This window comes from Macaca thibetana, chromosome 7 (assembly GCF_024542745.1).
Source record: "Macaca thibetana thibetana isolate TM-01 chromosome 7, ASM2454274v1, whole genome shotgun sequence".
Classification (NCBI taxonomy): Eukaryota; Metazoa; Chordata; class Mammalia; order Primates; family Cercopithecidae; genus Macaca; species Macaca thibetana.
In genome coordinates this window covers 143,267,988-143,289,674 of record NC_065584.1, presented here as the reverse complement: position 1 = coordinate 143,289,674, position 21,687 = coordinate 143,267,988, and the positions used below count along the sequence as shown (strand labels likewise).

The following is a 21,687-nucleotide window of genomic DNA, read 5'->3' as shown; positions in this document are numbered from 1 at the left end:
GACCTCAAGTGATGGGCCAGGAGATTTCTAAGGAACCTTTGCATTCTAAACTTCTATTACTGTGAAACCAATATTGTAGCAGAGACAGAGCTGGATGTGGAATCAGGAGGCTGGGATTTGAGCGCAGCTCTGCCACATACCAGCTGTGTGAACATGGGCAAGTCATTTAATCTCTCTAAGCCTCACGGAGATTTACCTCACAGAGTTGGGAAGGATTAAGGGGGTTACTGTATGTCAAAGTGCCTTATAAACTGTAAAGAACTACCCTAATGTCAGGTATTCTTTTATAACGTCCAGTCTTCTTCTTTTTGAGCCAATCAGAAAAAGTAAGCTAAAGTGAGTCAGATCTCAGGAATTTAAGTTGTAAAACCAGGAAACACATTATAGTTAATTGTGCATCATACTCACCTTATGGAATTTATAGAATCGTTTTATTCTATCAGTGCTTACACTTTGATAATGAATAATACAAAGTAAAATTACAAATAGGTACTCACTTCTACAGGCCGATCCTCCATAAGAAGATGGTCACTGTTCTCGGAATCCCAAATTTTGAGGGGCAAAATAGTGAACACAGTATATGATAACGGCAACAAGTACTTATAAACTAGTTTTCTCATTCATTGAACAATTTCGTGTGGAGCCATCACGTCTATCGGGGAGGATAGCAAACCTGAGGTCAACACGAAAGAAGTTTTCCTGTTTTCAAGCGAGCAGGGGCAGCCCTAGAATGAACTAAGCTGCCATCAGCAGGGCGATGATGTTTTCTCCTGAAACAGCCAATGAGGCATGTGTCAAAAGCCAGGCCTTCCTATTCTTTGCACTAACAGTCCCAGAATTGCTTTGAGGTCTTTTGAATGGAACTCGGGGAACCTAGTTCGTCGGTGCACACCGGCGATAATTTTTCGATTATTCAGCAGAACTGACAAAGTATTTCCCTGAGAGGTTCAGCGCGCGCACGCGCCTTCTCGGTTTGTGTTGAGTAACGCGCGCACTGTCATTCAGTGCCTACACATCGTTGTTGCTGAAGGCTCAGGAGTTGCAAGAAAATGGCTAACGAAGCGACGAGGGAACGGCGGCGCGGCAGACGTTGCTGCGATAGGACGTGCCTGACCTCCCAGTACACACAAGGGAACGCACCGCCCAAGTGTCCGCGGCCCGCCCGACCGTACGCGCCGCTGCCGGTCCCTGAGCCAATGCGCACGCGCGGCCGTCATCCGGGTGCTGGCTGCTGCTGCAGGTTGCGCTAGGGTGGCGGACCGGGGGAGGGGCCAGCGGCTCATTGTGCGCAGCGCTGTGCGGCGCCGGCGGCCGCCGAGGCCTGGGTGGAAGTTGGCGCTGCTGCCGCCGCCCTGCAGCCCACTCGCTGCCTCGGCAGCGCGCTGCTCTTCTAAGATGGCTGCCGCTACCGGTGCGGTGGCAGCCTCGGCCGCCTCGGGTCAGGCGGAAGGTAAAAAGATCACCGATCTGCGGGTCATCGATCTGAAGTCCGAGCTGAAGCGGCGGAACTTAGACATCACTGGAGTCAAGACCGTGCTCATCTCCCGACTCAAGCAGGTGAGGCCCGGCGAGGACTGGGAAGGACCGGGGAGGAGAGCTTAGGCCGCGCCTCGGCGCCCCGCTTCCGCCGCAGCCTCCGGCCGCCCGCAGCAGCTGGGACCTGCGGGGCAGCATGGTAGGGAGGCCCGGGGCGGCTCCCGCGAGCGTGGAGGACGGGGACCCTTACGCGGTGCCCCTGCCCCCGCGCCCCGGGCCGGGCTGGGCCTGCGAGGGACCGGCCACAGCAGCCCAGCGTGCCTCCGCCTCCCCGGGACGTCCCCGCCAGCCTGCGAGGGTTGCGGCCGGCCGGCGCGGCCTCCCAAGGGCGATCGTGGAGACCGGGGAGGCGCTCGGTCTCCAGCCTTTAGCCATGGTGAGCGTGTGCATTTCTTGGCCTCAGAGGGAATGGTTAGTTTGGTGACTTCTGCGAAGTTACCGTTTAATTGTGCCCAACCGTTTCTTCCCCATCTTGAGGGGGAATTGGTAGTGGGAGTTGATGGGTGGGTGACAGAGTTTTTGTTTTCCACTAGGCTTTTAGTTTTTGCATCAGCGCAATAATTACTTTTTCATTCCTGATTAGCTTTCTGGTTTGAGTGAGCGTTGGAATTGTAGTAGAGTAGCAGTAAGTTTGCATTACAGAAACTAGGAAAACTCTGTTTAGTTATTTACTTTAGTAGCTAGCAACTTTTCTGCAATATAACATATTTAGATTTTTGGCCAGTATGATGTGATATTTAATTATCTTGACATGGTAGAATTTAAAACTCCTTGCGATTTTGATACCTAATGATTTTTTTCCCCCTGAAAGTTTCTCTCACTCTTTCGTGTAGTTTAATTGCTCATTTTTGAAGTCGGTTTATGAAATAACTGGCAATTCTAATGGCTTGAGGTTTGCTAAATTTTTTTTTCATTTCGTTTTTATAAAATAAGTTTAGATAGATTGTGTAGCATATTAACTTCTCTTTCTAATGTAGGCTATTGAAGAGGAAGGAGGCGATCCAGATAATATTGAATTAACTGTTTCAACTGATACTCCAAACAAGAAACCAACTAAAGGCAAAGGTTGTTACGAGTTATGAACATATTTTAAAATATATTTTGGTTATATAACTTGCCTCTGCTCTTGTACCACTTGCCCTGTTTATATAGTGCTACTCTTTGCTATTTCCCTCTGGCACTCTGCCTTCTTGGGTCAAGGAAGAAAAGTTACTGTTGCCAGACTTTGGGTGACTTGTAGCTCTTTAGATTCGGCTGAAGCTGATTAGAAAGTGAGAACAGTTCTTTATTGCTTCCGAAAAAAATTACAAAGTCAAGTTGTGTGATGATGCTTCATAGTGTGAAGACCTGAATAAAATACAGTTTAACACATGTCTACCTTGCCCCACAATTGGCAGAGTATTGATGGAATTCCTACCAAATCTTTCACCTTGCCTCCTTGCTGTTTTCTTTAGTATATTAAAATTCTATAACCTTTATGTTTAGTACTTTGTTTGACTTGGTGAACTTAATTTGCATTTATGCCATTATACCTCCTAATTTTTAGTGAAATTCAAAAAGACCTCACCAATCATACTAACAAGGTAGAGGGAAAAATCCATGATTAATTAGCTTTAAAAAGGTTTAAATTATAGGGATGTTAAAGATTCTTCTTTTGTAACTTTTAAGCTAGAGCAGAATATATTTATTTCCAGGATATAATGATTTAGTGACTAGCTAAAAGTGGTTTTAAATGAACATTTTGCAGTATGAATGGAACTTAGGTATTTTTTAAGGCTTCTTGGTGAGTGAAACCTTTACTTGAATAACTGCAAATTTCTCCCTCCTATAAGGACAGTGGCAGAGGGTGGACATGATATATCTGTATTCTGGTCCTTACCTACAATTTTCATGCAGAGTTTGTCATGGACAGCTGCTGCATTTTTTGTAATCTAATTTTCTTTACTGCTTTAAGTGATCCAAATGTTACTCCCAACGACTGAATGATTGCAACTAAAATAAAATGGATTAATCTTGAAAAGAAGGGAATATTAAATTTTGATCTTAAGCACACCTGGGTATCAGAGATGAGGACGAGTCACTATTTTGAGTCTTCCTAGGTTAGGAAAGTCCCCTGTTTGTGCCAAAGGAAATTGAAAAGGGCTAAGAAGCATTCCCTGGGAGAGATGAAGATGTAGTTTAGGGAAGTAAAAAAGTTATCTTAAAGGTAGCTTTTAAGATAACTTTGACTCAGTGTATCACTTTGAGAGATACATTTTCCTGTGTTTACAGAAGCTTGTCCTGAGAAGACTGCTAACAAACCAGAGGCTATTTCAAAATGGAAAATGATAAAAGTTCAGAAATAAGTATATCAGGAATTAACCATGTGTCTTGTAGTGGTTTTGATTCATATCTTTTACCTAGCATGCTGTGCTTTGTCATAGTCCCAGGTTGTTTGAGTTGACTATTATTTTAGCATTGAAAATAAACATGATTTATTCTGTTCTCATCTACTTTTAATTTCTGTGTATATCCCTTTTTCAGTTTTTTTTTTTCCTCAGTTTTGTTTTTTTTGGGGGGGGATGGAGTTTCGCTCTTGTTGCCCAGGCTGGAGTGCAATGGCGTGATCTTGGCTCACCGCAACCTCCGCCTGCCAGGTTCAAGCGATTCTCCTGCCTCGGCCTCCATAGTAGCTGGGATTACAGGCAAGTGCCACCACACCCGGCTAATTTTGTATTTTTAGTAGAGACAGGGTTTCTCCATGTTGGTTAGGCTGGTCTCGAACTCCCGACCTCAGGTGATCTGCCTGCCTTGGCCTCCCAAAGTGCTGGGATTACAGGCATGAGCCACCGTGCCCGGCCCCTTTTTCGGTTTTGACTGGGAACATCATTTATCTCACCATTAGAAATAATTTCAGCAATATAAAATTTTAAGGATTTTTTCAATACATTTTATGACATATAGGTATATATTATATATATGATATATAGGTAAATATATAGGTATGTATATATAGGGGTGTATGTGTGTGTGTATATATATTTTTAATAGGGTATTGCTCTGTTGCCCAGGCTAGAGTGCAGTGGTGCCATCATAGCTCTTTGTAGCCTCAAACTCTTGGGCTTAAGTGATCCCTCCCACCTTAGCCTCCCTGGTAGCTGGGACTACAGGCACGTGCCACCACAACATTTTAAATAAGTAAACATTATTTATTTTTATCAGTATGTTTGTTAATTTTTTTCTTTGTATGGGTTATATTTGAACTTTATTCCATAACTCTGATGTTAAGAGGTCCTAAGGTATTCAGTTAGAAGTTGTAACATTTGGGGGCCGGGCGCAGTGGCTCACACCTGTAATCCCAGCACTTTGAAGGCCAAGGCAGGTGGAGCACCTGTGGTCGGGAGTTCAAGAGCAGCCTGGCCAGCATGGTGAAACCCCGTCTCTACTAAAAATACAAAAAAAAATATATGTGTATATATCTGGGCGTGGTGGCACGCGCCTGTAGTCCCAGCTGCTCGGGAGGCTGAGACAGGAGAATCGCTTGAACCCAGGAGGCGGAGATTACATTGAGCCGAGGTCACAGCGCTGCACTCCAGCATGAGCGATAGAGCAGGAATGCATCTCAAAAAAAAAAAAAAAAAAGTTGTAACGTTTAATCATTTGTCTGTAGCAGGCCTCCTTGTAAGAGATGCATGACAAAAAGCTCTTGTCTCCTTGAATTCCGGCCATCATTGTTATGAAAATCCTGTGAATTACAAAGAATATAATGTAAATCTCCACCTCCCAACGTAGTTTGAATTAATTTACAATAAAGATGCTTATTGATTCAATTATTTTATTTTTATTATTTTTAGTATAGAGATTTTGAACCCAGTTTACTTGTTAAAGAATGCTCGTGTCAAATTCCAAGCGCTACTGATCATCTTTAGAGCCAGTTTTGCTTAAATGCGTCATACCAACTCAGTTCTAGCCTTTGAGATGTTTTCTCTGCCAGTTTACACAGTGATAAGATTATTTTAGGCCAGGCGCAGTGGCTCATGCCTATAATCCCAAAAGGCCAAGGCGGGAGGATCGTTTGAGGCCAGGAGTTCAAGACCAGCCTGAGCAACATAGTGAGATCCTATCTCTATTTTAAAAAAGAATTAAGATGTTTAAGTAATAACTTTTAGAAACCAAATTTATATAGGGAAACTTATTAAAATATCAATAATGAACAGATTTTAAAACCAAGGATATATTAAATATTGTTTTAATGTGATGTCAGTTTTCCATTTTTTTTTTTTGAAATGGAGTTTCGCTCTTGTCGCCCAGGCTGGAGTGCAATGACGCAATCTCGGCCCACTGCAACCTCTGCCTCCCGGGTTCAAGCGATTCTCCTGCCTCAGCCTCCCGAGTAGCTGGGATTACAGGCATGCGCCATCACGCCCAGCTAATTTTGTATTTTTAGTAGAGAGGGGTTTCTCCATGTTGGTCAGGCTGGTCTCGAACTCCCGACCTCAAGTAATCCTCCCACCTCGGCCTCCCAAAGTAAGCCACCGTGCTTGGCTGATGTCAGTTTTTCAGTCAAGTTGCTGAATTACTACATCCAGTTCCTTTTGCCAGATCTTGCTTTACTTACTGGTATCTACCTTGAAATAATTGCATCTTGGTTATGCCACTTTTCCTTCAATGAGCCTGTTTTATCTTTTGTAAAACTGGAAATTTTACTGGTTCACCTATAAGGCTCTTTTAGGGCCGGGCGCGGTGGCTCAAGCCTGTAATCCCAGCACTTTGGGAGGCCGAGACGGGCGAATCACGAGGTCAGGAGATCGAGACCATCCTGGTTAACACGGTGAAACCTCGTCTCTACTAAAAATACAAAAAAAAAAACTAGCCGGGCGAGGTGGCGGGCGCCTGTAGTCCCAGCTACTCGGGAGACTGAGGCAGGAGAATGGCGTAAACCTGGGAGGCGGAGCTTGCAGTGAGCTGAGATCCGGCCACTGTACTCCAACCTGGGCGGCAGAGCGAGACTCCGTCTCAAAAAAAAAAAAAAAAGGCTCTTTTAGTTCTGAAATTTAATAATTATATAACCAAAAATGAGAAGAAAATTCTTTAACTAAAATGATGTTTAAGGAAGCAACAAGTAAGCTCATAGGAAATCAGTATAGTTTTTCTTCAACACAAATTATTAGAAAACGAAAAGTGCCAAGAAGGGGATTACTTAGAGGTAATTATGTAGACATCAGCAAGACATAATGTATAATAGCTTGTCAGGAAAAGAAATCATTCTTATGACAATATTAAGGTAGTGATTAAAAGTTAAATGACAAGAGAGAAGCTTCCTGGGTATGGAAAAAATACTTTGGTGAAACATTAAGCTTATCTCCTATAAAATAACTATAGGGTAACTTTTAAAAAGGTATGTTAAAATGATTGTATTTAGAGAGGTTAGAGGGAAAGGAACCTACATTTTTAAGTTTCTCCTAGAATACTTTTTAAATGCAGCTATTACAAGCACAAACAATGTTGATAATGTTATAGTGGGCTCTGACATTTATAACAACATATTTATAAAATTCCTTTACATGTAGTTAATAGAGTGGACGTTTGTATCTTAGAATGGCTTTATTGAGTCTTTTCACACTCTGTTATGAACTTTTAAATAGGTAACTTAGAAGAAAGCTTCACCCATTGAAGTTTATGGTTACATTAATTGGGTGTGTGTTTAAAAAGTAGCTGAACAGGTAGAGCTAACTTCTCATTAGGTTGTTTTAGAGATTATAGATTTAAAGACTTTTGGTTTACCTGACACTGGCATATACTTTTCTTTTAGATTTTCAACCTTTAAAGTCACCAATTAACTTCAGGAAAAGTGATGTGGTTAATCAGTACAGGATTTAGAACATGTGTACTGCAGTACTTACCGACGTGAAAACTTAATTGCAATACCTGGCGACTTCAAAAAGACTAAAAATGCTGTGTAAAAGCTGATTTTTCTCCTATAGAAACAAGTATATTTTGAGGTTATAGGTTTGGCCAAACATCTAATGTCTGATTTTTTGTGGAAAATACCACAGACTACGTATTTATAATTACATGTTTACTCTGTAAAGCTTTCTAAAACTTATGTCAATTAAATGTAGTAATCAGCCATATAAAGCACATTTCATATAACATAGTAACATAGTGTACTGTAATTCGCTTTTTTTTCCCTCCAGCTGTAGTATGTTCAGATGTTAAGGGACACTTTAATCAGAACTGTGGCATTGAGGAGGACTTTGGGCATATAATTGTTATAGATATTTCTTAGGCGCCCGAAGGCTGAAGGCTCTGTGAAAGCTGAGACGCAGTTTTTCATTCACCTCTCTGTCTGTAACGCCTAGTGTAGAGCAGGGCACATAGTAACTGCTCAAAAAATATTTGTTGAATGAATACTGAGGGCCTTTTTGGGGCTTTCTTAACTGCTTTTAGAAATACCTCTTTTGGGCTGGGTGCCGTGGCTTACGCCTGTAATTGCAGCACTTTGGGAGGCTGAGGTGGGCGGATCACCTGATGTCAGGAGTTTGAGACCAGACTGGCTAACATGGTGAAACCCTGTTTTTACTAAAAATACAAAAAATTAGCTGGGCATGTGGCTGTAATCCCAGCTACTCGGGAGGCCAAGGCAGGAGAATCTCTTGAACCCAGGAGCAGAAGTTGCAGTGAGCTAAGATCGCACCATTGCACTCCAGCTTGGGCAACAAGAGCAAAACTTGGTCTCAAAAAAAAGAAAAAAAATAGAAATATCTCTTTTGGTGCCTATTTTAAGTGCATATTTCTTTGTAAGAAGCAGGTACATCAGGGATTAATAGTTTTTATCTTTTTTTTTTAAGGTGCCTCTCAAGAGCACTAATGGCTTCTTCTTACACATTGATATGTAAAGTACACTTACTTTTAGAACACATAAATCATTACATTGTCCTTTTATTCTTTACCACATTGATGCTGTGCTGAAAAGCCTCTGAACCTTTGCTGGAATATTGTCCAACCTCAGAGATTGTATATGTCATTTTCATTTCACAAAATTAGCCCTTTTATCAGAGCTATTAAAACCTACATTTGGCCAGGCGCAGTGGCTCATATCTGTAATCCCAGTACTTTGGGAGGACCACGAGGTCAGGAGTTTGAGACCAGCCTGGCCAACATGGTGAAACCTCCTCTCTAGTAAAAATACAAAAATTAGCCGGGTGTGGTGGCATGTGCCTGTAATCCCAGCTACTTGGGAGGCTGAGGCAGGAGAATCACTTGAACCTGGGAGGAGGAGGTTGCAGTGAGCCAAAAATGGTGCCACTGCACTCCAGCCTGGGTGATGGAGCAAGACCCTGTCTCAAAAAAAAAAAAAAAAAAAAAAAAAAAAAAAAAAAAAAAAGGTAATCCAGAAAAGTAGAAAGAAAGTGAAGATTACCCATAATCCCACCACCCTGAATTTATCATATGTAACATTTTACATATGATATACATACATAATATTTATAATCAAGTACGTGTTTACTCTGTAAAGCTTTCTAAAAATTGTTTCAATCTAATACAGTAATCAGCCACATAAAGTACATTTCATATTACCACATGTTGATCTAAGTTGTGTAGCTATGTGTGCAAGTACTTACAGGAGGTTTATGTTTAAGGGTTCCCCCCCCCCTTTTAAACAACTAAAATAGATTCACACCATACATGGTGTTTTGTTGAAGGTAGATAGAATTTATTTATTTATTTATTTTTTTTGAGACGGAGTCTCGCTCTGTGGCCCAGGCTGGAGTGCAGTGGCCGGATCTCAGCTCACTGCAAGCTCCGCCTCCCGGGTTTACGCCATTCTCCTGCCTCAGCCTCCCGAGTAGCTGGGACTACAGGCGCCCGCCACCTCGCCCGGCTAGGTTTTTGTATTTTTTTAGTAAAGACGGGGTTTCACCGTGTTAGCCAGGATGGTCTCCATCTCCTGACCTCGTGATCCGCCCGTCTCGGCCTCCCAAAGTGCTGGGATTACAGGCTTGAGCCACCGCGCCCGGCCGGTAGATAGAATTTAAATATTTCTGTAGTCTGGAGAATCAAAACACAATAACCTTCCGCCTGTATTCTTCTTAACAGCTTCTATAGATAGATTCACTTATCTTTGTGGCTCATGATCTGCACCTGCATTAGTGATTTGAGTTTTAAAAAATACAGAAAGCAGGCTTTCACTCCCCATAGAGTTGGTTTGGGTTGTTATTTTGGGGGCCCAGGCATCAGTATGTATTTTCTAAAAGCTCCCCAGGTGATTCTTACGTACACCTGGAGTTAAGAACTACTGACTAATCTAAACTAAAGCTTGAAAATTAGCATCATTTTTATTCTTCCCTCTGCTACTCAGTTTCTAGATTGTTTTATATACTTTTCAGTTTTCGAAAAACTGCATTGCTTTATTTGATTCTCACAACAGTGCTGTTAGGCAGGACTATTTTCTTTTTACTGGTAGAGTAGAAAGGTAACTCATTAAGAACCCAGTTAAATTACCTTTGACAGTCTTATGTTTGTAGGCACAACTGCCTGAAGGAGTGTGCCAGAAATGTTTATTCTGTTCATCTTTAGATAATAAATGTAACAGATTTGAAAAATACACCTTTGGCATATTCAAGGTTTATTACAATGAATGTGAATTATCTTTGTAGTAATTTTTCAAAGTGACCTATTGGGCCAGGTGGGATGGCTCACGCTTGTAATCCCAGCACTTTGGGAGGCCGAGGCGGGTGGATCACTTGAGGTCAGGAGTTCGAGACCAGCATGGCCAACATGGTGAAACCCCATCTCTACTAAAAATACAAAAACTAGCTGGGCGTGGTGTTGGGCTACCTACTCAGGAGGCTGAGGCAGGAGAGTCACTTGAACCCAGGATGCAGAGGTTGCAGTGAGCTGAGATGGCACCACTGCACTCCAGCCTGGGCAATAGAGTAAGACCCTGCCGCAAAAACAAAAACAAAAAACCCAAAGTGACCTATTGTATGACTGTTGTGTTTAAGACAATGTACAAGGCCTTTCAGAAAAATGATTTTATTGGTAAAATGTCAGTTTAATAGAAGAGAAGCTAAAACACTTGCAAACAATTCAAGGCATGGCCTGTGATTGTTTTAAGATACTCCATGCAACTGAGGAGAGGTTGTTGTTGGAAACATTTCAGTTTGGCATATCTTCTTAATCTTCCCCTCCCTTCCAGCAGAAATTTTATAACTAAGCTTTTTTTTTTTTTTTTTAACTTATCGTAGCTCTTGTGAATGTTTAAGGGGAAAAGTTACTCAGCCATAAAGTATTTTGGCAAAATGATTTTAAAATTTCCTTGGGCTGGGCGCAGTGGCTCACGCCTGTAATCCCAGCACTTTGGGAGGCCAAGGCAGGAAGATTGCTTGGACCCATGAGGTTGAGGCTGCAGTGAACCATGACTGCCACTGCACTCCAGCCTGGGCGATAGATTTGTCTCAAAGAAAAAAAACTCATTGTTAAGTGGGATTTGTTTTTGTTTGGGAGGTACTTAAAAGGGAAAATTGCAAACCTTTATAAGGACCAGTTTGCCTTTGGAGGAAAAAGAAAATTGCAAACCCTTATAAAAACCAATTTGCCTTTGGAGGAGAAAGCCAATTTATGATCCAAAATTCTTTGTTCAGAATTCTCAAATACAAAAAATTCTGAAAACTGAAAGTTTTTTCTTAAGTTTGGTGGCAAAGTTATTTGTAGTCTTAATGTATCCCATTTGATGTGAATCTGCATATATTTCCTTGCACAAAATGTTTCTGTGAATGTGAAATACTGTTCCAGAAGCCACTGGGAGGTTTAACTTAATAAATAGTATATGCAACATTTTACTCTTCTAAAATCTGAAAATTGTGAATTCTGGAACCTATCTCAGAGGGTTTCATTGAGAATTTTTGGACCTATACAAATTTATGCTGCATAAATGTTTATAGTCTTGTCTTTCTCTTGTATATACATTTTTACTTTGCCATTTTACTTTAGACCCTAAAATCATGCAAATAATATTTTAGGTTTTTTTTTTTTTTTTTTTTTGTAATTTCAAAATAGCCACGTTACTACTGTGATAGTTTAGGATGTGATAGGTTAATTTTGCTTATTTTGTTATTCAGATTATGTTTATTGCCCAATTTATTTTGTAGTTTTTTCCTCAAAGCATAAAAGTTTGGCTTCAGGCTGAGCGTGGTGGCTCACACGCCTCTAATCCCAGCACCTTGGGAGGCCAAGGCTGGTGGATCACTTGAGACCAGGAGTTCGAGACCAGCCTGGCCAATGTGATGAAACCCTGTCTGTATTAAAAATACAAAAATTAGCTGGGTGTGGTGGGATGAGGCTGTAATCCCAGCTACTCAGGAGGCTGAGTCAGGAGAATTGCTTGAACTCGGAAGGCAGAGGTTGCAGTGAGCCAAGATCACGCCACTGCACTGCACTCCAGGCTGGGCAAGAAGAGCGAGATAGTGTATCCAAAAAAAAAAAAAGTTTGGCTTCAATCTGTGTTTTACTTTCAGTTAGTTCCTTCATCCTGGTCATGCCACTTTCACAGTTTTGTGGCAGTTGCTAGATTCCCTGTAGGACAAAAGAGGTGAAACTGTTTAGTTGATTTGCTGCAGGAGCTTTGATAGCAAAGGTTTAAATGGGACAGATATAAATGGTTACCTGACTGTACAAAAATGTGCTGAAGATAGTGCTGCTTGTTGGAATTTAAGGACGATTTGGTCTTTAAAATTCTTTCTCATGTTTGATATTATAAAAGTTAGGGACCTGCCGATGTAGTGACAGGATGTACTGACAGGATGGGGTTATACACGAAGTTAGTTGAACTGCCATGTCATCCCTTTCTCCCAGCTGGGCCAAATAGAAATCTAGACCTTGTTTTTTTATTTTTAACTTTTAGAGATTATTTATCTATTTGTTTATTTTTGAGGAGTCTCGCTCTGTCACCCAGATTGAAATGGAGTGGTGGCGCAATCTTGGTTCACTGCATTCTTGACCTCCTGGGCTTAAGGGATCCTCCCACATCAGCCCACCTAGTAGCTGGGATGGCAGGTGCACACCACCACACCTGGCCAGTTTGTGTGTTTTTTTGTAGATATGGGACTCCACCGTGTTGTCCATGCTAGTCTTGAACTTCTGACCTCAGGTAATGATGCCTTTACCTGATGGAGGCCAATGCCTTGGCCTCCCAAAGGGTTTGAGATTACAAGTTCGAGCCACCATGCCCGACCTGTTTTCCATTAGTGTCCAGCATAGGATTTACTCTATTATCAGTCAGAAAATATATAATGTGGCTGGGTGCAGTGGCTCACCCCTGTAATCCCAGCACTTTGGGAGGCTGAGGCGGGTGGCTTACCTGAGCTCAGGAGTTCGAGACCAGCCTGGCCAACTTGGTGAAACCCCGTCTCTACTAAGAATACAAAAATTAGCTGGACGTGGTGGCGGCATGTGCCTGTAATCCCAGCTACTTGGGAGGCTGAAGTGGGAGAATCGCTGGAACCCAGGAGATGAAGGTGGCAGTGAGCCAGGATCATACCATTGCACTCCAGCCTGGATGACAGAGTCAGACTCTATCTCAGAAAAAAAGAAAAAAGAAAAGATATAATGCTTGAATATCGGCTGGTTTTGTATTATATATTTTTATATGTATTTTATATATGTATATAATATATTTATATATAATATGTATATGTTATGTGTATATAATATATAATTATATTAATGTAATATATAACATTGTACATATAACATATATTACATACACATTATATTATACATATTCTATATTATATCCATATATATAGTGTTGTACTAGGTTCTGAGCTGGCTGATAAACATTATAGCCTTTTTTTTTTTTTTTTTTTTTTTTTTTTTGAGGCAGAGTGTTGCTCTTGTCACCCAGACTGGAGTGCAGTGGCATGATCTCGGCTCACTGCAACCTCCACCTCCCGGGTTCAAGCGATTCTAGCTTTTGGGAGGCCTCAGCCTCCCAAATAGCTGGGATTACAACCATGAGCCACCACACCTGGCTACTTTTTTGTGTTTTTAGTAGCGATAGGGTTTCACCATGTTGGCCAGGCTAGTCTCAAACTCCTGACCTCAAGTGATCCACCCGCCCGGCCTCCCAAAGTGCTGGGATTACAGGCGTGAGCCACCTCGCCTGGCAACATTATAGCTTTTTAAAATGAGTTATATTTTAAACTCATTTTAAAATATGGAAGGGGAAAGTGTTTTTTCACAAAATAAGAAATTACAATATAGTCGACTGGTGTCAGGAGTTCAAGACCAGCCTGGTCAACATGCTGAAACCCTGTCTTTACTAAAAATACAAAAATTAGCTGGGCGTGGTGGCATGCACCTGTAATCCCAGCTCCTGAGGCTGAGGCATGAGAATTGCTTGAACCTGGGAGGTGGAGGTTGCAGTGAGTGGAGATCATGCCACTGCACTTCAGCCTGCATGACAGAGTGAGAGCCTGTCTCAAAAAAAAAAAGGAAAGAAGTTACAATATAGTTTCTAATTTACTATGTGTAAAACAAGCCAAAAGTTACAAATTATGAAAGCAGTCCAAAGCTAATGTGAGATTTCAGTTTTCTTGAATATTATGTATCTATCAGGTTGTTACTCCAGTTTCATCACTGTTTGACAATCTTGTCCTTATGGCTTTTGAGATTACAAGCTGAAACATTAAATGTCCAGTGTGATTGTACTTTAACAACTGTTGGAAATAGTATGGGAAAGCAAAGTTAGACCATTTTTACATACCCCAGCGCTGCCTCTTGTTGCCCGTGCGTCATAGTCATCGGGCAAGTCTCACGTAAAATTTTATACATGTGGATTTTGGAGCTTCTGTTTACACTAACAGAGATAATATTTTAAACAACTGGCATATTGTAGCTCCTCAAAGATCTAATGGTTTTGAGGAATGGAAATTGGGCTGCGTTTAAATTGAAGCACTGCCACTTACTAGCTTTGTAATCTAATTTTTCAGAGTTAGTTTCTCTTTTGTAAAAGGGGCATAATTGTTTCAGAGTAGTTGTGAGGATAAAATTTTAAAATACAAGTACATAAATGCATATGAAGAATTTATCCTAGTACCTGGACCATAGATGCCACTTCAGTAGTAATGACTGCTGTTTTTGTTGCTGAAGTGTAATTTGATTTTCCTGTTATTACTAAAAGAAGTGAAATTTGATACAGAGTGTGCATAGTATGTAATTTGTCATTATGCTGAGGACTGCCATTTCAAATATAATACCTTTATTTAAAAAATTTTTTTATTTTGTATTTTTTTGAGATGGAGTCTTGCTCTGTCACCCAGGCTGGAGTGCACTGGTGCAGTCTCGGCTCACTGCAACCTCTGCCTCCTGGGTGCAAATGATTCTCCTGCCTCAGCCTCCCGAGTAGCTGGGATTACAGATGCCCATCACCCCGCCTGGCTAATTTTTGTGTTTTTAGTAGAGAACAGGTTTCACCATGTTGGCCAGGCTGGTCTCGAACTCCTGACCTCACGTGATCTGCCCACCTCTGCCTCCCAAAGTGTTGGTATTACAGGCGTGAGCCACCATGCCCAGCCAGAACATTCAGAACATTTTTATTTATTTATTTATTTATTTTGACACAGAGTCTTGTTCTGTTGCCCAGGCTGGAGTGCTGTGTTGCAATCTTGGCTCACTGCAGCCTCCACCTCCCGGGTTCAGGTGATTCTCCTGCCTCAGCCTCCCGATTAGCTGGGATTACAGGCATGTGCCACCATGTCCGGCTAATTTTATATTTTTAGTAGAGATGGGGTTTCACTGTGTTGGCCAGGCTGGTCTCAAACTCCTTACCTCAGGTGATCCACCTACCTCAGCCTCCCAAAGTGCTAAGATTACAGGCATGAGCCGCTGTGCCCGGCCTTATTTATTTATTTTACTTTTAAGACAGTGTCACTCTGTCTCTAAGGCATGAGTGCAGTAGGGCGATCTCAGCTTACTGCAACCTCCGCCTCCCCGGTTCAAGTGATTGAACCCAGTGCCTCAGCCTCCCAAGTAACTGGGATTACAGGCATGCACCACCATGCCCAGCTACTTATTTGTATTTTGTAGTAGAGATGGGGTTTTGCTAGTTGGTCAGGCTGCTCTCGAACTCCAGGCTTCAAGTGATCTACCCTCCCAAAGTGTTGGGTATACGGGCATGAGCCACTGCATCTGGCCTCAAAGATAATTAAATTGAATTAATTCACCACTCCTTATTAGAATAATGTGTTCTATACAGGTCATAATAAAATATAGTGGCAGGAATTCAAGATCGGTCGTGAGAAATCCTGGCTTCAGTTCTGACAGCACCATTTTCAAGTTTTAGGCAAGGTATTTAACCTCTCAGGCTCATTTTCTCTTTTGTAAAATTGTGATAATGGACCCATGTACCATCATAGGGTGCCTGGACAAATCAACTGAAATTTTTTTTAAGTGCTTTGCAAATTGTAAGGCAGTTTGTGATTATAAGGAATAAATAGCATTTGTAAATGATCTAAAGGAGTTCCCCCAAAAGTTCTCCTCTATAGGCTGTTTGGTGGTGAGTGGGTATGGGAGAGGATTTGATGTTTTGGTTTATTTTGCTTCTGAGACAGGGTCTCGCTCTTTTGCCCAGGCTGGAGTGCAGTGGTTGGTATAATTACAGCTCACTGCAGCCTTGCCCTCCTGGGTTCAAGCAATCCTGCCACCTCCTGGGTTCAAGTAGTCCTCCCACCTCAGCCTCCTGAATAGCTGGGACTACCGGCATACACCACTACACCCAGCTGTGTCTAAAAAAAAATTTTTCTTCTTTTGAAGAGATAGGGATCTCACTGTGTTGCCTGGGCTGGTCTCAACTCATGGACTCAAGCGCTTCTCCCACCTCAGCCTCCCAAAGTGCTGGGATTACAGACATAAGCCACTGCTTCCAGCAGGATTTGATATTTTAAAAGAGCTTTTTTTCTCCCAAAAAGTAGCCTCTTTAAGGTTTTTGTATTATGGAACTTTCTCTAAATGTAATAGAAGAATTTAATTAGCTGGGTGTGGTGGCTCACGCCTGTTATCCCAGCACTTTGGGAGGCCAAGGTGGGTGGATCACCTAAGGTCAGGAGATCGAGACTATCTTGGCTAACACGGTGAAACCCCATCTCTACTAAAAATATAAAACATTAGCTGGGCGTGGTAGCATGTGCCTGTAGTCCCAGCTACTTGGGAGGCTGAGGCAGGAGAATCGCTTGAACTCAGGAGGCAGAGGTTGCAGTGAGCTGAGATCGTGCCACTGCACTCCAGCCTGGGCAACAGAGCAAGACTCTGTCTCAAAAAAAAAAAAAAAAAATTAGTAGTTTTCTTTTTCAGGAAAAGAACATCTTTAATTTTTTGTCTTTCTTAAATAGATTAATACTTTCAGATGAACAGACTTTTCTTAGTGATTGCCCTTTTAATAACTTCTAATTTTAGACTTTAGGGCAACGTAATCAGATAGACTTGTTTTCATGTGAAATTCTCATCTACAAATTAAGTTTAGTGATAAAGAGAATGATGACAGTAATTATAAATTTATATGCAAAGCATTAATCTACAAAGGTAACAGTAAACCAGAAAGTTAAACCAAAAAGTTGTTTTCCCCAAAATGCAAACATCAACATTGTAAATAGGAAGTTAGCACAACACCAAGCGCCACACCTCATTTCTTATTTGGTTCTCACAAGCCTTCAGCTACCAATTGAGTAAAAGAAAAATCCCCACTCCTAATCTTGTTTTTTGCATACTTGGAAGGACTAGCATAGCATTTTCCCTTTTACCACTCATTCGTGGAAATGACTTACAGTTGGGAGTAGATGACAGATAGGAGCTACCGAGGAGACTAGGGAAATGCAGGTATACTAACTTTTAAAATATTTATCCCAGCAGCTAAACCTCTACCCTGATTACTGAAGCTTAAACTAGGTAGTAGCACTGTCTGTGCCGGTTATAGGCAAAGGGAAAAAAGTTCATTCATTGGCCCTAGGAAAGAACATCCATTCATGTTTCAAAAGAAATGGGGAAAAAAAAAAATTTAATAGTAAAGTTCCAGAAGATGTGTTCTTTAATGACATTTCTAGTACACCAAGGATTTTTAACTAGGATTTTGTGGACTAGCCTGAAAACATAATAAACTTTTAGCATTGCCTCTGTGGAAAACTTTTTTTTTTTTTTAAATGTGGAAAGCGTTTTTAAAGTTCCAACTACCAGCTGGGCGCAATGGCTTAATGCCTGTAAATCCTAGCACTTTGGGAGGCCGAGGCGGGCAGATCACTTGAGGTCAGGAGTTCGAAACCAGCCTGGCCAACGTGGTGAAACTCCATCTGTCTCTACTAAAAATACAAAAATTAGCCAGGCATGGTGCCTTGTGCCTGTAATTCCAGCTACTTGGGAGGCTGAGGTAGGAGAATCTCTTGAACCCGGGAGGGGGAGGTTACAGTGAGCCGAGATTGTGCCATTGCACTCCAGCCTAGGCAACAGAGTGAGACTCTGTCTCAAGAATAAATAATTATTCTTAAAAAAAAAAAAAAATTCTAACTACCAGTTTGCGAAGTTTTGAAGATGGGCAAAGAAGGTCTGTAGTTTGTCTGAAAGCTATTAACAGTTTTCACTTTGCCTTAATTTCTGCATGCCTTAAATCAGTTATTATGTTAAGTGGCCAGCACTCTTTATATTTAGGCTTTTGGATAAATAAATAATTAGCATAAAAGTAGTCACTGTATTTAAGGAATTAATCTCTATGAAGAGGCAAGGTATACTAGAGACAGAGTACAAGGCAATATGTCATCAATCACCTGATGGATTGTAAGATGAAGATTAAAGTGTGAGAATTTTTATTTCAGAGAATGCTTGTTGAAGAGAAGAACATAGGAAAGGCTTTGTGGGAGGTACAGATCTTGTACTTAGCTATCAGGTGTCTGTGTATATATAGTCAGTAGAATGCCATTGAAAGGTATCACAACTTCTCAGATAATTGAGGATAGAAAATTCAACTGGTGTAAAGAAAAATGCATCATACATGTCATATCAGTTAAGCTGATGGGTTCATGTGTAGGATTATGTGCACAGTGTATTTCAAACAGCATGACATAGGAAAGCTTTTTTTGTTTGGGACGGCTCTGACCAGGTGGTTTATAAGCAGTTGGCATTAGCTTTGTTAGATAGTTTGGGAGTGGAGAGTGCTATTGCAGGGTAAACTCTGAATATTTTTTGTTCTTAAAGTAATAAAATATCAGTTGTTAGCCCATCTTCCTTCTTTCACAGGTAAAAAACATGAAGCAGACGAGTTGAGTGGAGATGCTTCTGTGGAAGATGATGCTTTTATCAAGGTAAAGTGTTCATTACTCAGGTTAAGATGTTTATTTTAAGCCTAGTATTTTGCATCACGAATTTTGTGCATTGCATTGAAGAATGGTCACTGAAGTATGTAGGTTAAAGATAAAGACCTATATACTGACAATGTATAATATTGTCAATCTCATTAACTCTCATAATTGAGAAATATAGTAAATAACTTTAATTAAATGAGATACAAAAGCTAAAAATAATAATCTCTCCAGGCCTTTAGGTAGAAAGCTGGCCAGGGAAATAGCTACAAGATAATAGATATGTATGTTAGTTCCTGGACAAGATATCACAGGGAAGGATATTGATAATTTATTTTTTATCTGCCATTGCATTTAGCTTTTGTATATAATTTACAGAACTTAGAGTAATGTAGACCTCAAAATACACTGAGAAAATTGCTGAGGTGTTACTACTTGATAAAGATCAAATTAAGGGCCAGGCGCCGTGGCTCACGCCTATAATCCCAGCACTTTGGGAGGTCTAGGCGGGTGGATCACTTGAGGTCAGGAGTTCAAGACCAGCCTGGCCAACATAGTAAAACGCCATCTCTACTAAAAATACAAAAATTAGCCAGGTGTGGTGGCATGTGCCTGTAATCCCAACTACTTGAGAGGCTGAGGCAGGAGAATTGCTTGAACCCAGGAGGTGGAGGGTGCAGTGAGCCAAGATGGTGCCAATGCACTCCAGCCTGGGCAACAGAGCAAGACTCCGTCTCAAAAAAAAAAAAAGAGAGAGAAAGAGAGAGATCAAATTAAGAAATTTGTTTTGCCATTTAAAGATGAATAAGCGAGGCCTTTTGGGGCCAAAAATGAGTGTATTTCAAAACTGGCTGGCCAGAAAAATTATGGATGTAATTTTAATTGGGGTTGTGGCAGTTCTAAATACTACAGCTATAGAACAAGCTGTTTATAATTGTAGTTAGGGTTTAAAATTTTTTTTAATTATTATTTTAATGAAAAGTGATCTGCTTATTTGTTCTTAAGTATTGTGGTATTTGCAGGAATTATTTCATGAATTATGAATTATATCTCTTGAATTATGTACATTTGTGCCCCCATATATCTGTTTCCTGGGTAAAACTAGTCCATATTGTCATCATGTCTCTTGATGTTTGTGTGTTTTACCATAGAGTCAGCTCATGTTCATTTACACACCCATCTCTCCTGCCTCCTAGCTCTCTTCACTCTCCACACTGCACATACACACAGACACACACACACACACACACACACACACACACACACACACACACACACAGCCCTACCCCCAGAAGGTGTTTTGTTGAGGAGTTAACCCTGAAAGCAGATAATTTTAGGAACTATTTGCCCAGGGATCCATGAAAATTGATGATTGCATGTCTGTAATCAGCTTGTGTTTGAGCCTTTAAGTTTTGGTATTCTGTTACCCTTATTATATATCTTCCATCAGGTTTGTTCCTTTCTTCCTATTTTTCTCCAGTTGTCTTCACCAGTAAGTGTATGATTAAGCAAACATTATCCATAAGCTGTAAAAACATTGTGACTCAGTAAAAAATCTTCTACTTTTCAAATTTGTTTCTTTCAGCTCTTCAGTTCATAAAAATGTTACAGTCATTTGAAATGTCCTAAGGAGATATATATGTCTATTCAGAAGAATAATAGTACTGTTTCTTATATGTGCTACAAAGGATGCCTTTGTGTTATTGTTAAATAAACCTGGTCATAACGTCTAGAATAACAAGGGAACTTTTTGTTTGTTCGTTTTTGTTTTTTTGAGATGGAGTCTCGCCCTGTTGCCCAGGCTGGAGTGCAGTGGTGCAATCTCGGCTCACTGCAACCTCCACCTCCCTGGTTCAAGAGAGTCTCCTGCCTCAGCCTCCTGAGTAGCTGGGATTACAGGCGTACGCCACCAGGCCCGGCTAATTTTTGTATTTTTAGTAGAGACGGGATTTCACCATGTTGGCCAGGCTGGCCTCGAACTCCTGACTTCATGATCCGCCTACCCGTCTTGGCCTCCTAAAGTGCTGGGATTACCGGCATGAGCCACCACGCCCAGCCCTAGGAGCTTTTTTAAAAATTCTGTTTAAAGATATCTTCAGTTTATTTTTGGAAGTATTAACGTGATATATTTGATAGAAATTAAGTGAATGTATTTTTCTCATCTCTCACAGTTGATAATTTTGGAATTTATACAGTAATGGTTGGTAAATATCACCTATTGCCTAAATACCAGAATTGTATAGAAATTGCTTCTGTGAATAGGTGAGGAGATTGGTCAAAGTTGGCACCTCAGAATAGGTGAAGTTTCCTTGGTCACTTCCCTTGATCTTTCTTGCACCTATACTTCTGCCATAATACAGCCATGTACTCCATTTTCAACCCCTCACGTTCCCCAACTCATACTGTAGTACGTTTGGTCAAACAAGAGATCCCCTGCTCTGCAAGCACTCCACATTCCAAAACAATCATATTCTTTTCTATGCCCACCTCTCGATAGAAATTTCAGTTTCCTCACCGCAATTTAGCTGTGAATGATTAGTAGTCATGCCTCTGCCTCTTTTACCTTTTAACCCAGAAGCCTTTTCTTAAATCCGCTGGATTTACCATAAGAACAGGAAAAAAGGAAGGAACCTTTATTGCTTTCACCCCTTTCTCTGCGCTTAATCAGAGGAAATTGAGCAGATTGCTGATTTTGTTTTCACTGAAGTACCATATATCCATAAACTTTGAAGGACAAACAGACCCAATCCCAACCTGTGTTACCCTTCCTAATTGACATTTGGCACAGTGGTAGATTTCAAAACAAATACATTTCAATTAGTTATTT

At 41.0% G+C, this 21,687-nt stretch overlaps 1 protein-coding gene across 11 annotated transcripts in view; it reads left to right on the top strand.

Annotated features, from left to right (window-relative positions):
- SLTM (SAFB like transcription modulator) overlaps positions 1 to 21,687 on the top strand; it is a 263,545-nt gene that overhangs the window by 206,494 nt on the left and 35,364 nt on the right. For 8 of the 11 annotated variants that reach the window (XM_050796800.1, XM_050796799.1, XM_050796796.1 and 5 more), the window contains exons 1-3: positions 657 to 1,557; positions 2,514 to 2,601; positions 18,799 to 18,863. In XM_050796800.1, coding sequence (XP_050652757.1) covers positions 1,396 to 1,557; positions 2,514 to 2,601; positions 18,799 to 18,863 — 315 coding nt within the window. In that variant the 5' untranslated portion in view covers positions 657 to 1,395. Of the gene's footprint in view, positions 1 to 656; positions 1,558 to 2,513; positions 2,602 to 18,798; positions 18,864 to 21,687 lie in introns of those variants that run through there. The other 3 variants (XM_050796802.1, XM_050796801.1, XM_050796791.1) reach the window with 2 other exon arrangements.